Source organism: Cucurbita pepo, chromosome LG10, assembly GCF_002806865.2.
Source record: "Cucurbita pepo subsp. pepo cultivar mu-cu-16 chromosome LG10, ASM280686v2, whole genome shotgun sequence".
Lineage (NCBI taxonomy): Eukaryota > Viridiplantae > Streptophyta > Magnoliopsida > Cucurbitales > Cucurbitaceae > Cucurbita > Cucurbita pepo.
The window spans coordinates 237,847-252,123 of NC_036647.1; the positions used below are offsets into that span (position 1 = coordinate 237,847).

The following is a 14,277-nucleotide window of genomic DNA, read 5'->3' on the forward strand; positions in this document are numbered from 1 at the left end:
GAGGTCAACTCAGCTATTAACTTACTTTTGAAACTGAATCTTCATTACTGACACCCACCAGCTACATTTTCTTTTTTTACATCAGAAAACAGTTACATAGAAAAAAGAATGAAAAAATTGGTTAAACACCTCCAAATTATTCAAAAAGGAAGGAAAGGGCAGAGAGCAGGGGATGGTAACAACAACCAGAGAGAATAACATCATCTTTTTCTTTCATGAAGGGGGAATAATTACCTCTCCCTCCAAACTTCTCACTCAATTAGTAGTGTTGTTATATGAGATCTTCAAAATTACTGAAACAGGAATGTTGATTATATGGCCTGCACTCCCAAAAAGTCCAATTCTACCAAAGCTAGCAACCGAGCTGTTCATCGTCGCGTTCAAGAATATGGTTAGCTCTTGTTTCTTGCCGCTGTCGATTGTAAATTGAGTTGGAGAAACCTTCAAAGAAATCCCATAAGGAGCACTCCAACCAACATTATAAATCTCAGGTCCAGCTAGGTTGGTCACGGTTCGTTGCACTACTCTTGACTGGTTAAGTTTTGCTATCGTCACAGAGGGCAAGTTCAAATCAGCTCCACTGATACTGGAATTGTAAAGCCCGCAGTTCTGGCCTGTGTAGTTGAATACCACAGGGGATGATCCATTGATTCCACAAAGAAACGACATATAATCATCGTAACCTACAACAAACAAGAAGCGAACTCAAATGTCATACACCATGCAGCACTTTACTACCAAAATGATCAACCAAAAGTACACACAAAATTCTCAGTTCCCAATATTTCCCAACTCATTCTCTGCTAATATGTAAAGATGAAGCACTTACTGGAATCAAAGATCAACCCTGGGTCGAGAGCTGCTGTTGCATTCACAAAACCACTTCCCATATCAAAAGGCGTAGCTGGAGACTGGTTCTGTTCGGGGTTAACATAAGCACGCTGAGCCATGATTGGTCCACCAGTCTTGTCGTAAAGAGAAGCAGTTGTGGATAGTGCAGATGCAATGGCTGAAGGACTAAGACTGGAGTACTTCTGCTTTACCAGTGAGGCTAGACCAGCAATATGAGGAGCAGCCATGCTTGTTCCCGACATCATTGCAAAGCTTTCACCTGGAGAGTTCGTAAAAGTTAAGATTCATGTCTGAGAATTCATCTTACATGTAAATCAACACTGTGGAAGATGATGATCACCGAGAAATTCGATAGAGTCAGTGGCAACAGAGCTCCAAGCAGCCCATATGGAATTTCCAGGAGCAACCAAGTTGGGCTTCATAATATCAGAATCATCAAGAGAACTGTCTTCTGGGTCTGGTCCTCTAGCAGAATAGTACATGATTTGTGGGGCAGAAGAGCTATAATTTGCCTTCAATCCCCCACATATGCTAGCAACAGCTCCAAATTTTGAAATTCTCTTTGTTAATCCATCTACTTCCAGGGAAGAATTGTAATATTGAAGAAGCATCTGCCAAAGAAACCATAGAACATAACCCATTTTAAAACCCCACTTTGATGCAGAAAGGCTTTGACAACCATTTGTAAAACAAAACAGCGAACAAAGTAGAGCACCCACCTTGGAATCTTCTGGTGATGAAATTATGATGCCAGGCATTTTCATTGGTATTGGGTTGAGCCTAAAACCTATCACAAAAGAATCCATATAGAAAATGACACCAGCAGCACTCAAGTTTTTTGCTGTCTGTAAAGCTTGTTTAACTGTGGAAAGCCCCAGCACAAATCTGATTGAGTAGCTGCATATTAGAAGGTTCCCTTGGATCAGATCCTGATCATAGTTACTGGAGTCTTGGCATTCGCCCACGTACATGTCCGCCGACACGTTTGTGCCATTGTTCAAAGCGTGTATTGCAGCAATTAGTTTGTACTTTGTGCCATTATAAGTTCCAGCTGAATAGGAGAATACGGATTATGTTTTATCTTCCTTTAAGTGGAAGAGTAGTATAAACAGAGAAGACAAACAGAAACTTACGAGCAAGTCCGACTCCCGGGATGGTGACGTTATTGCCAAGGCTTATCGAGTTAGCATAGCTTCTGTCGTGAGAAGCAGCCCCAACAGTGAAGATCCATGGACTGAAGGAAGACATGCTCTTAGGTGCTGGACCAGTGTTACCAGCTGCTTGCACAACGAATATACCAGCCTTTACAGCAGAGAGCAATGCCATATCTATGGGATTAAAAAACGTTGCAATACCCGGGGGACGCCTGTTCGGTGTGATTGATAAACTTATTATATCCACCCCATCCTGAGCAGCCTACAAAGAACATCATAAAGATAACAAAAGATTGAAAGAAGATGAGGAATTCTTGAGAAGAAAAATACTAAATTTAGACTTGGTCTCCTCCAAATGAGATTTTAAACTTGTTTAATTCTGGCATACCTGATCGACTGCAGCAACAACATCAGCAGCAAAACCTCCAAAGCTTTTGTACAGTGCCTTATAAACAGCAATGCTGGAAAAAGAAGCATAAGTAAGCATTGAAGCAAATGAATTATAGGAACCAAAATGATATTTTAACTGACAAAATAATAGCTCGAGAAGTGAATGTAGCCTAAGTTCAGATTAATTACTGTGAACGAGGAGCCATCCCACTGGCATTTCCAAAGTGATGTCCAGCAACTAGCACTGGAATGCCATGGTTTCCAGCAGCAATGGAAGCTGTGTGCCTGCATATATTGATGTCAATGACTAACAAGGAATACAAACCAAAGGAAATTTCCAAACAGACATAGAAATCCTTACGTGCCATGCCCATCACCATCAAATGGTGAAGCATAATCCTGAGATGCATTAAATATTCCCCTTGTTATAGCTGATGCTGCAAAATGGCGTGCTCCCACAAGCTTCCGATTGCATGACCCAGATGGAAAATCTGGAGTTACCTCACAGATTCCAGAGAAGTGGGGTGGAACTGGAAATGGTTTATCACTCAAATCATCAGCAAAGCTGGGGTGAGAAGGGTCAATGCCAGTGTCAACGAACCCTATCACAATCCCAGCTCCAGCACTTTCAAAGCCACCATCTTGAGACCAAGCTCCCTGAGGAAGCCCCAAGAACTGTGGCGTATGGGTCGTAGCAGTTCTAACAGAGAAATCCATGACAACATTTGCCACCTCCTTTCTCTTTGAAAGTTTATTAGCCTATAAATTCAAACATAGTTTCTCCTGAGCAAAATTTATCAGGTAAACACTAACAATTAGAGAACATCATATATTACAAACTTGTACCTGTTCTTCAGTAACAAGCACAGCGAATCCATTGATCAAGAAATGGTAACTGTACAGCTTTAAGTATTTCTCCCCCTTCAAGACCTTCTTCAACAATGAATCATGAACTCGGGCTATGTAAGATCTATATCTTCGATGCTTTCTTGATATGTTTCTAAAGCAATATAAAAATTAGCATAAAGGGTAAAGGCATAGCATCGATAATAGATTCAACAAAAATTAGCAATTGCAGTTTCAACAAGGTTAAGGGATAGTTTTCATGGAAATCCACTGAGAAACAAAGATAAATATAACACAAATTCTGCATCCTCCCAACACATTGGTACCGAATGATGGAAAAAATGAATTTTTGACAGAGAAAGAAAGAACAATATCGACAACCCAGAAAAGGCAACCAATATAAACTACTTCATGCTTAAGCAAATACGCCCACGTTGGCGTTTAAGAAGATTACAGTGATTGAAAACGTCTTATACAACAAGTTTTCATCATATTAAATCAAGTAAAGAACTAAAATGAGTAGCTTAGAGCTGCTGAATGCAAGTATAAGAGAGTGATGGAGAAGTACCTTGGTTTGTGGATGCTTAATCCACCAGAAGCACCGAGCCTAAAAGAAGTGGTATTCTGCCTAAGCTGACCATAGTAATGAGTAGTAGGAGGAGGTTCCTTGAGGGTTACAATGTACACGGCTGTTGAATCACCGAATTCGTCCAGACAAGATGCGCATATAAACATCCCAAAACATACAACAGCGCATAGTAGACGTGCACGGTGAATGATATCCATTAGGGAACAGTATCCAAACCCAAAAGAACACAGTTTTAGTGTTGTAATCAGAAGCTCCTTCACCTCATATCTTGAAGCAGAAGCTTGCTCGTTGTCTCTTTTGAATGTGCTCAAACTAGAACAAGAGATTCACCAACACAAAATCTCTAAATCTAGAGGCTAGAAGTTCCAAGAAGACAATGAAAAAACAGCCATGAAAACTTCCCCTCTCAAATGGGGGAGGTGATAATAATGGCCAAGAAAGCAGACCCTTCTCCTTTTCGGTGAAAAAGAACCCACTTTCGTTCACTTTTTGTTCATCTAGTGTGGGTAGAGAGAGAGAGAGAGAGAGAGAGAGAGAGAGAGAGAGAGAGGTAAAGGAAGTGAGAGAAGAAGAAGAGATTGTATTAATGGGAGTTGTGTTGATGGGAATTGACAATCTGCAAAAGCTTTCTTGGGTAATGTGAATTTGAACGTTTTATTAACTAAAAGAGCCAAAAACGAAAGGGAAAGGAAAAAATACAGAGAAATTCAGGACAGAGGCAGAGAGCTAGGCAGAGTAAGGTTTTGTCTTTGATTCTATGATCCGATTGAAGGCTTTTTGGCAATGGCCTGTAAGTCGAGAAATATGATTGTATGATCCAATCGTCTTGAAATCTCATAGAATAGCAATGACCCACATTCAAACACTAATTGAACATCAAGATTTGATAATAAAGATTCAATTTTTATGTAAATAATGTACTAAGAAATTCCATGGAAGTACAGCGGGGGAACAAAGACGTTGAGACAATGTGCGATGGAAAAGTGGGGTCTTTACTTTTGTTTGTCCATTTGTGCTCCCAACGTTCGAATTTTTTAAGGTCACCCGTGAGAGAGCTTAGTTTTGTGGGTGTATTGTGGGACGGTGGTGGGTGGTGTGTTGGGGCGCTCGCACGTGCCAAAAGTGAGAAATTAGTGGACATGCTCCTTTTATGTATAATTCTATTTCATTTGCATTCCAAGTTGGCCCTTTTTACTTAATTATTGTGAAATTAGAATGATGGTTGGTCTTGGTTGGGCCATCCAAAAATTGAGTATTATCTTTCCTTTAATCACTATCTTTTGACTTTTACACACAAAATATATCCACTCACATCGACCCTTCTTCGAGGCTCAACATTCTTCCTGACACACCGCTCAATATTTGGCTCTGATATCATTAGTAACAAAGTAAGCTCACAGCTACCAGATATTGTCCTCTTTGAACTTTACCTTCTGAACTTTCCCTCAAAATTTTAAAATGTGTCTATTAGGGGGAGATCCTCACACTCTTATAAATAATGTTTCGTTCTCTTCTCAAACCAATGTGGGATCACAGTCTAGTTTGCTCGTCCTACCTTTTTATGTTGTAGATCAAGATACATTGTCTCGATAAATATGATGTAGTTTTAAGAATTTTTGGCACGGATAGAATTGACCTATGATGAAGATAAATTTACAGTCTCAATTAGGCATGGGATTCCATAATCCATTTGTTATGAGCTTGTATAAGTGTTACTGATGCATAGGGCATGAAAGGACACTTTTGTTTGTCAAAGTGGTAGGCCCAACCAGAGCACATCATATGCGTAGCTGACCATCTCTAAAGCACATAAAAAAACATAGCAATTTTGAGGGATAATTATTTTAGGTAGTCTTCACAGTGTCTAAAGGAGCCTGATTCCACAATCATTTACATCGCTTCCTCTTAGATATTCATTTATAGCCTTACCCCATGGGTAGCAAACAACTTGTGTTGCCCACTAAAAGAAAAGTGCCAAGGATGAGTACTCATTCATGTCATGATAAAAAAAGGTTAGCTCGTTTATTTTTTCTTTTGAGTTCAACAACTACATAGGTGGAGAATCGAACCACCAACTTTTAAGATAACAATTTGTGTTTTATTCACCAAATTATTTTTGTATTGACTTGTTGAGTTGGTTTCTAACTCTCCTACTTCTAGCTTTGTAAAACCGTTGATCGTAAGCTATATTGTTTCAATCTCCTTGAATAATTTATCGTGAAATAGCAAACAACATATGAAAATGGCATTCCCTTGTCAAAAGATTCAAAAGATAAAAGATACTGTCTCTTACAACTTGGCAAAACAGAGTGAGAATTCTCATCTATTTCAAAAGCTTATGAAGAAGGTTTTTGTGATCCGCTGAGCATTGACATTTATGTCTCCAATCCTAACATGGTTAAAGAGATTTGTTTCTAAAAATGGTAAATATAATTCTGAAATAACATTATACACCAATCATTCGACAAATACATGTACTTTGTCACATCTGTAAATACATACAATGCCAACTAACCAAAGGATACTTTGGATCAATCATTTTTCCTTCAATTATGATAAAGTTTCAGCCAAAAATCTACAAGGAACATACAAATTATAATGTCACAACAAAGAGAGACATACAAACAATCACGCCATCTGAGAAATGAATGCCATCAAAAGCATTTTTCATTCTAACACTTTGGTTTCCCCTCCTCCATATGTTGAAGCTGGGTAATATTTATGACTCCTTACATATTTTTCAGTAAAGAAAGCTATTCAAGTTCATTTAAAATCTTCAGAAAATAATATCATTTATTCCTTTCCGTTTGGTCTTTGATTTCTGCAATCACCTTGCCGTAGAAGTAACATTTCGTAGACTCCCTTTGTGATGCAGGTTGGCAGAGAGTTCCCTTCTCCAATTATATCGACACTTGAGAATTTGTCATTTTAGATGACTTGGGGTGGGTGGTGAGGCCTTGCAGCATAGTTCTTCTTTTAACTGATGCAGCCTGCAAGGTTTGTATTTCCTTTAAGCAGACCGCAATTAAGAGAGTGTAGACTAAAATCCAACACATACAAAAGAGATCATACAGTCCACTAGAAGAATCCTGCCTTGTTTATAGATCTCCATCATGGTGGCATAGAGCAAAAGACAGTGACAAAACAGTGTACCATCTAGATCTGTGAGAACTTGGCCTTTTTAAAACTTAGATCTTAGTTGGGATATGCCCCCCAAAAGGTGAAGCATTGTGTGGTTCTTATTTATGGAAATTGTCTCCCTGACAAAGGAAGAAAACTTAGGATTGAGCAACTACCATTGTTATTTAGATAGTTTAGACTCATCAAGAGTCAAAGAGCCTTTGAGGAAGTGGCGGTCCTTCGACATTCATGCTAATTGGAAAGAAGTTGCTTCTTCATACCATTTTACAATCCTTCAATTTTCATTACATTTGTTTAAAGGAAAAAAAAAAAGAAAAAAAAAAAAAAAAAACTCATGCACGCACAAAAATATATAGATTATCTCCTTTTAACAGAAGAGAGGTCCCAAAATACAGAACCTTCAGTTCGTACTATTCAGACTTTAGGTCCTTAAGTAATCACTATATAATGCCGAACACATTAAAAAGTAAAGGGGACAAGCGAATCTACCTAGAAACATGTCGATCAGGAATTGATAATTCACATTAAAATCCTGCACTCGAAGTATATCTGATGGTTAAATTGCAAAATCAGGACACAGTTTGCTAATAACACTACATTGTCGAATCCTACAACAGCATCAACACAAATTCAAAGAGAGATTGCACCCAGGGAGATGAACCAAGCTGTAGCCCCTGGCAAGTGAACTCAGGTCGAAACAACACAAGATAATATCCAATGAAGGCCTCCACATATCATCACATGAATATGTCTGCAACAAATAACGACAAAGTTATTGAGAAATGATAGACAGCAGGATTTTAAGATTGCATGAGAACGATAGAATGGTCTACAATGGTTGTAAGAAGTTTGTAAGATATAAAGTTCATAAACTTAAGATGACCAAAAAATTCCCAAAGTCCTGCAGAATATCATCTTAGTTTGAATCAGGTGATAACAACTCAGATTGTAACAGCCTTCACCATCTCACTATACCTATTAAGAATTCAGATCTTGTAAACGGGGCATATTTTACCAACAGAGTTGTTAGAGACAGAGAAAATGGAGAAACAAACATTTTTTAGACTAAAGCCGGTCAATGAGACAGAGGCCGCTAAATCTTAAAATAATTTATACAATTCAAAATGCCATCAAGGCATCAAAAAAGAATACTCAATGATTAGTGCCTCGTCCATCTAATCTATTAATAAAACCATATAAAGATCGAGATGGCCACAATTTAGGATCATAATAAAATTTGAGTCAATGACTCAATTGAGGAAGTCATTAGGGGAAAATATTAAAAGAAAACTGATTGCAGGAAAAAAAAAAACGAAAGAAAAAAAAAAGAAAAAAAGAAAGAGAAACAAGATCTCCACAGAAACATCCTCTTTTGATTCCTGGAAATCTTTCAACTCATCAATACCAATGGCTATCTATGAACAAGGAAGTTGGGAAATAAGCATCCTCTAGGAGGAAACATTCGAGCAATATGAAACAGGATAATAACACCATCACAAACTTCTATTAGGAAAGGATAGTACATTACTCGTAACTTGCCAAATAGTAAGTCACGCCCTTAGTTTATAGGAACATTCAGTCAAACCATTTAATCCTAATATAGGTATCTCATTAAATAAATATTTAATTTAGGTCCACAAAAAGAGATTGGTTCCTATTGAAGGACCGGTCAAAGAATTTGGAAGGAAAAAACCGTCAAGAATGTTAATCTTTTCCTACAGACTCACTTTGGCCATGATTAAAAATATCACTAGTTTTAATGGAACCAGAAAAGCAAGTGTATCCTAAGCAACGAGCAATTAAAGAACCTGCCTTGAGGAACTATTGAGGTGCAAGAGAACCATTAATCAACAGTGTCGTAACTCCTGAGCACAAAAAAGACAAGAAAGGGACAAACTTAGGCATGGCAGAAACTCTTACTGAACTTTTGTGATAACTATGTTAAATCTAGGAAACAAACATTTCATTGATCAAATGAAATTACAAGGAGAAACCAATCCAAAGGATCAAAAAAAAAAAAAAAAAAAAAAAAAAANAAAAAAAAAAAAAAAAAAAAAAAAAAAAAAAAAAACTTTTCCAGTGGGTTGTAAGAGAATTTAAACCATAATAACATATCGGGAAACCAATTTAAACAATGAGAGAACTAAAAAAGAAACAGATGATGCAAAAGATTCAAATCCCTAATTAATATCGGAGAAAATCTGCAAACTCCTATCCAGCTACAAGTACGGAAAAAAAAAGCCCGAACGAAATTAAACCAAAGAGTCTTTTTTTCTTTCTTGAACGGGTGCCCAAGGAGAGTGATATTTGAAGGAAACCAAAAATCTGTGTTATGTAATCCCAAATGGATCTGGCAAAGGCACAACAGATGAAAAGATGGCTGTGAGATTCTGGACCCTTTTTGCACATAACAAACCAGCTGGGAGATAAACTAGTACCAGGAGATATATATACTGAAGCTTGTCCTTGGTGTTTAAGCAAGCATGGCTAAGCTCCCAAATCTAAAACTTAACTTTTTTTAGGATATTTCCCATTCCAAGTGATTTAATAAATGTCATCCTTCCCTTGAGTATCCAAAGAAGAAAAAGAACTGGACAAAATTTTCTTCACGGACAGAGAGAACAACGTGTGAGAGAGTATTGAAGAAACTATCCTATTCACCAATTTCAGCCACGGTAAGTTTTCTTCTGTTTTTTACTTGTATAAATTGATAAGCCGTTAAGGACGAAATGTATTTATAATAGTTATTCCATAATAAAGTTCATGAACTAACTTGTTATTTCAATGGGAAAGTACGGGTACCAAGATGTGTTCTTGAATTTAGTCAAATTTATTGGAATTGGAAAAATATTCAAATGCGATCCATTCTAAATAGAGTGTTCTTGAATTAACCAGAGACCGTTATACTTGACTTCAATGATCGCATGTTTTGCAGTAATAGCTTAAACGAAGAACTGGACACAATAAGGGCAAACTACCAAATTTCGAATTCGATAAAGAGACATACCAACACTATTGCTGTTGATTTTGCTGCTGATTTTGTGGGGCGGGTGGAGGCGGCATGCCAGGACGAGGTGGTCCGTAAATAGGAACTGCCCCACCGGGTGGAGGAGGCATCCCCGGTCGAGGCGGGGGCGCAGGCATTCCAGGTCTGGGTGGGGGTGGCGGTCCCCTCATCACCTGCCCGGTTGGTGGAGGTCCCATGGGTCTCTGAGCAAATTGAGGAGGAACTGGGAATGGCTGTGGCGGAGCTCCCCCTGGTCTTGCTGCAGAGAACTGTGGCGGAGGCCCCGGCGGAGGCATTCCTCTCCCAACCGGAGGTGGAGCTTGTCCTGGAAACATCGGCATCTGACCAGGTGGACGGATAACGGGGGCAGCTGGATATGTCATGGGCGGAGCGGACAGCTGTGGTACTGGCGGGCGAGAGATTTGAGGCTGCATCATCCCCGGAGCTGGTCCACCCACTCCACGAACTGGCCCAGCAAGACCAGGCTGAGCCTGAACAAGAGGAGCAGTCGGGATACCCCTCCCAGCGGCACGACCAATACCAGGCCCAGCCATAGCCGCAGCATTGACGGCCTTAGCACGGGACTCTTCAGCAGGTGGTGGACCCTCAACAGTCATGGAAATGACCTCCTCGCCGCGAAGAAGAACAAGCCCAAGGGTGCGACGCTCGTCGCGTTCCTCATTAGTCTTTTTACCCTTAGCTGGAGGAAGCTTACGGAACTCCTCGCAGTCGCCGAGGACGAGGTTCATGTGCCGATCGAAGGCCATGAACTTGCCAACCAATTGGCGACCATCTTGGATGGTGACCCTCATCCGGTAATTAATATACTGGAGCATCTTCGAACTTTTAGACATCGACATTGTGCCAGAATTTGGAATCCCTCAACTGAGATGCGACCTAGGGTTTGTTTCAGTAAGAAGTGAAGCAAGAAGAAGTGAAATGAGCGTCGAGCGAGAGTGGGGGAGAGGAAGCTAGGGTTTTAGAAATTGGAGCATAATCTTTTCCTTCAAATTTGCTCTTTGCCAAAAAAAAAACACAAAAAAGGGCCGAACACGACGATGTCGGCCCACCGGTCCAAGTCCATACCCAGTTTTAATTCCCCAATATTACGCAGTTTTTTATTTATATATAATTATTATTAATATTGTGTTTTAAAAATTGTTTTATTTCTAACAAAAGGTTATTTTATTTTATTTTATTTTTTAAAATTTTAAGGATATTAATAACAAAATTTAAATATTATTTTTGAGAAAAATCTTAATGCGTCTTCAAAATTTAAAAGTAATATAAAAAATGAACAAACCCGAAAAGCCCAAATTTTGTTGAGCGTTCAGTTGCTTCGTCGGTTTTCTTTCTCTTTTATTTCTCCGACTCTGCTAGATTCAGATATAGAAGAAGGAGCTTGGACGACAAGGAAACCATGGCAGCACCAGATCATTTGTTCAATCTGAGAAATAATTTCTATTTGGGAGCGTATCAGGCAGCCATTAACAACAGTAATCTCTCCAATCTCTCACCCGATGACGCAATCGAGAGGGATTCTATTGTTTTCCGCTCTTACATTGCCCTTGGCAGCTATCAGGTCTGTTCCTGCACGTTAGAGTGGTTCGAAAGTCTATTGATGCTTGATTTGAATTTGATTTGAAACTTTTGCGTACTCTTTCAGCTAGCCATCAGCGAGATCGACTCATCCGCCCCGACGTCTCTCCAAGCCGTCAAATTGCTCGCTCTTTATCTGTCCGATCCTAGTAGCAAGGTTTCATCCGTGGATCTAGAGCCCCTTTTAGCCGATTATGTTCATTTCGAATATGATAAATTCTGTTTGGAATTCATAGAATTTTAGTTATATTATTGGTTCACGCATTTGAAATCCATGTTACTGCGCTTTATAAATTTAAACCATATTTGACACTGATCTGTGGAATGGAGTTCTAAAAATCTAAAGAGGGGTCTACTGGATATTCAGAGTTGGTAACTCCATTTTATTGGCTAGTGATGTTTGATGCAGTTCAAACCAACTTACATCAGATTTTACCCCATTTGCTGGACGATAAATGACATTCAGAAAAAAATGAAGACATTTTTCTTATTCACGAGAGCAGAGTAATCAAAGTTTCTTTACTGATGAATTCTTTGAACATCGCAGGAATCAACCATCGCAAGTCTACAGGAATGGTTATCAGATCTAGCCATTGCAAACAATCCTACCTTGAGGCTAATTGCAGGAATCATATTCATGCATGAGCAAGACTTTAATGAAGCCCTGAAACACACAAATGCTGGAGGAACCATGGAATTGTAAGTCTCATTTTGAATGCTTTACCAATACTTATTTCTTTCAACTGTAATAGTTTCAATTGTTAGTTGCTGTAATATAGGTTGGTTTTTTTTTTTTTTTTCTCTTCTTTTCTTTTTGGGGGGTACATGTACATAGATTGTCTACCTTATTTCATCCTTACCTGCTACCTTGTTGCACGATGTGTGAAATCAACACTTGGTAGCTCAATCAACTTGTCACACCATCATTTATGTAATGATTTCAATGTAGAGATTTATTTGAATCAAAATTGGATGTAAGGAGATGTATATGGAACTTATTAACATTTAGAGACTAAAAGAAACGACTGCATATTTTTTTATTTTTTGTGCCTAATGTAGATGCAAGTAGTTGTTTCAGGGGAGATCCTTGTGAGACTGGAAGTGTATACTGGAATTAGCTCAAGCCCGATATTGTTTTTCCATGCAGGCATGCTCTGAATGTTCAAATATTTCTTAAGATGCACAGGTCAGATTATGCAGAGAGACAGCTGAGAGTCATGCAACAGACTGATGAGGATCACACATTAACACAACTTGCAAATGCTTGGATAAATCTGGCTGTGGTTTGTAGCTTATATTTCCATTATCTGAAGGAATAGACTCTTTGGAGGTAGTCTCATTATTCTGTAATTTTTTGCTTGACCAGGGTGGTTCCAAGATACAAGAAGCATATCTTATCTTCCAGGATTTCTCTGAAAAGTATCCCATGACAAGCTTGATTTTGAATGGAAGGGCCGTCTGCTGCATGCATATGGGAAACTTTGATGAGGCCGAGACACTTCTTCTTGAAGCATTGAACAAGGTAGATTTGGATAACCACGCATTTAATTACTTATATTGTATAACCGAAGCTACTTATCAGAGGGGATCAAGATTATTGGCACAAACTAGTGACCAAAAAAAACCTAGACCCAACATCTTTGTTACTTAGTTGTCTTAAATGAATTTCCAATGTGATCAAACTGTAAGACAGATTGGAAATATTCAGTTCCACGGTCGATGCAAATATATTTTATAAATTTCTAGTTGTAGATAAGATGTTTCTTTGTTGTTGTTCACAGGATGCAAAAGATCCAGAAACTATGGCCAATCTAGTTGTATGCAGTCTTCACCTTGGCAAACCAACTTCTCGTTTTCTCAGGTAATGGGTGGGGATCCATCGCCAGAAATCTTTTTCTTTCTTCGTTCTATTTTTTATGTTTTGGTTGTTTGGTTGCAATGCTTTTCTATAGTCTGCATCTTTGTGGGAATTGTGGTGAAGGTAGTTTTAAGAAAGTGAATGGCAATACTATGATCACCTAAGTTCTAGGAGGTTATTTAAAGTGAAACATTTTCTATAACACTTTGAAGAAACTGAACCGATTTTCTAAAAATATTTGAAGGGGATTTAATGAAGAGTTTGAGTATCGGAGTACGATATTTGAAATTCTTCTATTGTACCGTAGGTCTTGTTATGCTCATTTAATAATATCTTGGGTATTCAGAAATTTATTTTGTCCTAGTCCTGTCTCCCATCTTCATATTTAATGTTTTCCTGAAAATAAGCTGTGGTGAATTTATCTGTATAGCTAAACGGTACTTGAGCACTTGAATCCACCCACAAGTTGGATTAGACTCTATTGTTAACATATTTGCCACAAATTTTCAGCCAATTGAAACTTTCGCATCCCGACCACTTGCTTGTTAAACGCATCTCGGCTGCTGAAGAGAACTTCGATAGAGCTGTTCAATCTGTTGCTTAGAGAAGCCTTGCTGCTTTTGAAAAGGAGGTGAACGATGTTTGCTAGTGTTGAACGACAGTCTTCACCCCGGGGGTTGTTTACTGTTTTTGTTAATTGGAGCTGTTGATTTTCCCCAAATATTTGACGGTAGGAGTTATAACTCACGATTCTGATCATTTTTGTACTGAGATTCCTGGATGTGATACGTATGATTATTTTACTTGATTCTTTAGAATTTTCAGGCTTCACTGTTTGATA

At 38.6% G+C, this 14,277-nt stretch overlaps 3 protein-coding genes across 5 annotated transcripts; 1 reads left to right on the top strand and 2 right to left on the bottom strand.

Moving 5' to 3' along the window:
* Positions 1-12: 12 nt before the first annotated feature.
* Positions 13-4,639, bottom strand: LOC111803080 (subtilisin-like protease SBT2.2). The gene is made up of 10 exons (XM_023687350.1): positions 3,811-4,639; positions 3,243-3,396; positions 2,758-3,155; positions 2,586-2,681; positions 2,395-2,467; positions 1,986-2,268; positions 1,572-1,903; positions 1,193-1,463; positions 830-1,111; positions 13-683 (listed from the first exon to the last, which is right to left on the bottom strand). The coding sequence occupies exons 1-10, from the start codon at positions 4,026-4,028 to the stop codon at positions 256-258; spliced, it is 2,535 nt and encodes an 844-aa protein (XP_023543118.1). The 5' UTR covers positions 4,029-4,639; the 3' UTR covers positions 13-255.
* A 2,668-nt stretch (positions 4,640-7,307) lies between these two features.
* On the bottom strand, positions 7,308-10,989 carry LOC111804110 (small nuclear ribonucleoprotein-associated protein B'-like). Of its 3 annotated transcripts, none has more exons than XR_002816463.1 (3): positions 9,980-10,989; positions 8,785-8,837; positions 7,308-7,723 (listed from the first exon to the last, which is right to left on the bottom strand). XR_002816463.1 is itself a non-coding variant. In XM_023688806.1 (2 exons), exon 1 carries the CDS (start codon positions 10,837-10,839, stop codon positions 9,985-9,987), a length of 855 nt encoding a protein of 284 aa, XP_023544574.1. In that variant the 5' UTR covers positions 10,840-10,988; the 3' UTR covers positions 7,308-7,723; positions 9,980-9,984. The 3 variants fall into 3 exon arrangements, 1 of the variants encoding a protein (XP_023544574.1); XR_002816462.1 differs by having other exon boundaries at positions 8,781-8,837; XM_023688806.1 differs by lacking the exon at positions 8,785-8,837 and having other exon boundaries at positions 9,980-10,988.
* Positions 10,990-11,291: 302 nt separating this feature from the next.
* LOC111804109 (coatomer subunit epsilon-2-like) lies at positions 11,292-14,260 on the top strand. Its single transcript, XM_023688805.1, has 7 exons — positions 11,292-11,561; positions 11,646-11,735; positions 12,126-12,277; positions 12,726-12,861; positions 12,945-13,100; positions 13,360-13,439; positions 13,947-14,260. Exons 1-7 carry the CDS (start codon positions 11,400-11,402, stop codon positions 14,038-14,040), a joined length of 870 nt encoding a protein of 289 aa, XP_023544573.1. The 5' UTR covers positions 11,292-11,399; the 3' UTR covers positions 14,041-14,260.
* The last annotated feature ends 17 nt before the right edge of the window (positions 14,261-14,277 follow it).

Excerpts from the sequence above, each read along its gene's own strand:
- LOC111803080 (XM_023687350.1), bottom strand. The coding sequence starts at position 4,028 with ATGGATATCATTCACCGTGCACGTCTACTATGCGCTGTTGTATGTTTT. Across the intron at positions 2,269-2,394 it reads TTGTTGCTGCAGTCGATCAG|GCTGCTCAGGATGGGGTGGA; the intron begins GTATGCCAGAAT and ends TGTTCTTTGTAG. Across the intron at positions 684-829 it reads AGGGTTGATCTTTGATTCCA|GTTACGATGATTATATGTCG; the intron begins GTAAGTGCTTCA and ends TGTTTGTTGTAG.
- LOC111804110 (XM_023688806.1), bottom strand. The coding sequence starts at position 10,839 with ATGTCGATGTCTAAAAGTTCGAAGATGCTCCAGTATATTAATTACCGG.
- LOC111804109 (XM_023688805.1), top strand. The coding sequence starts at position 11,400 with ATGGCAGCACCAGATCATTTGTTCAATCTGAGAAATAATTTCTATTTG. Across the intron at positions 12,278-12,725 it reads GCTGGAGGAACCATGGAATT|GCATGCTCTGAATGTTCAAA; the intron begins GTAAGTCTCATT and ends TTTTCCATGCAG. Across the intron at positions 13,440-13,946 it reads CCAACTTCTCGTTTTCTCAG|CCAATTGAAACTTTCGCATC; the intron begins GTAATGGGTGGG and ends ACAAATTTTCAG.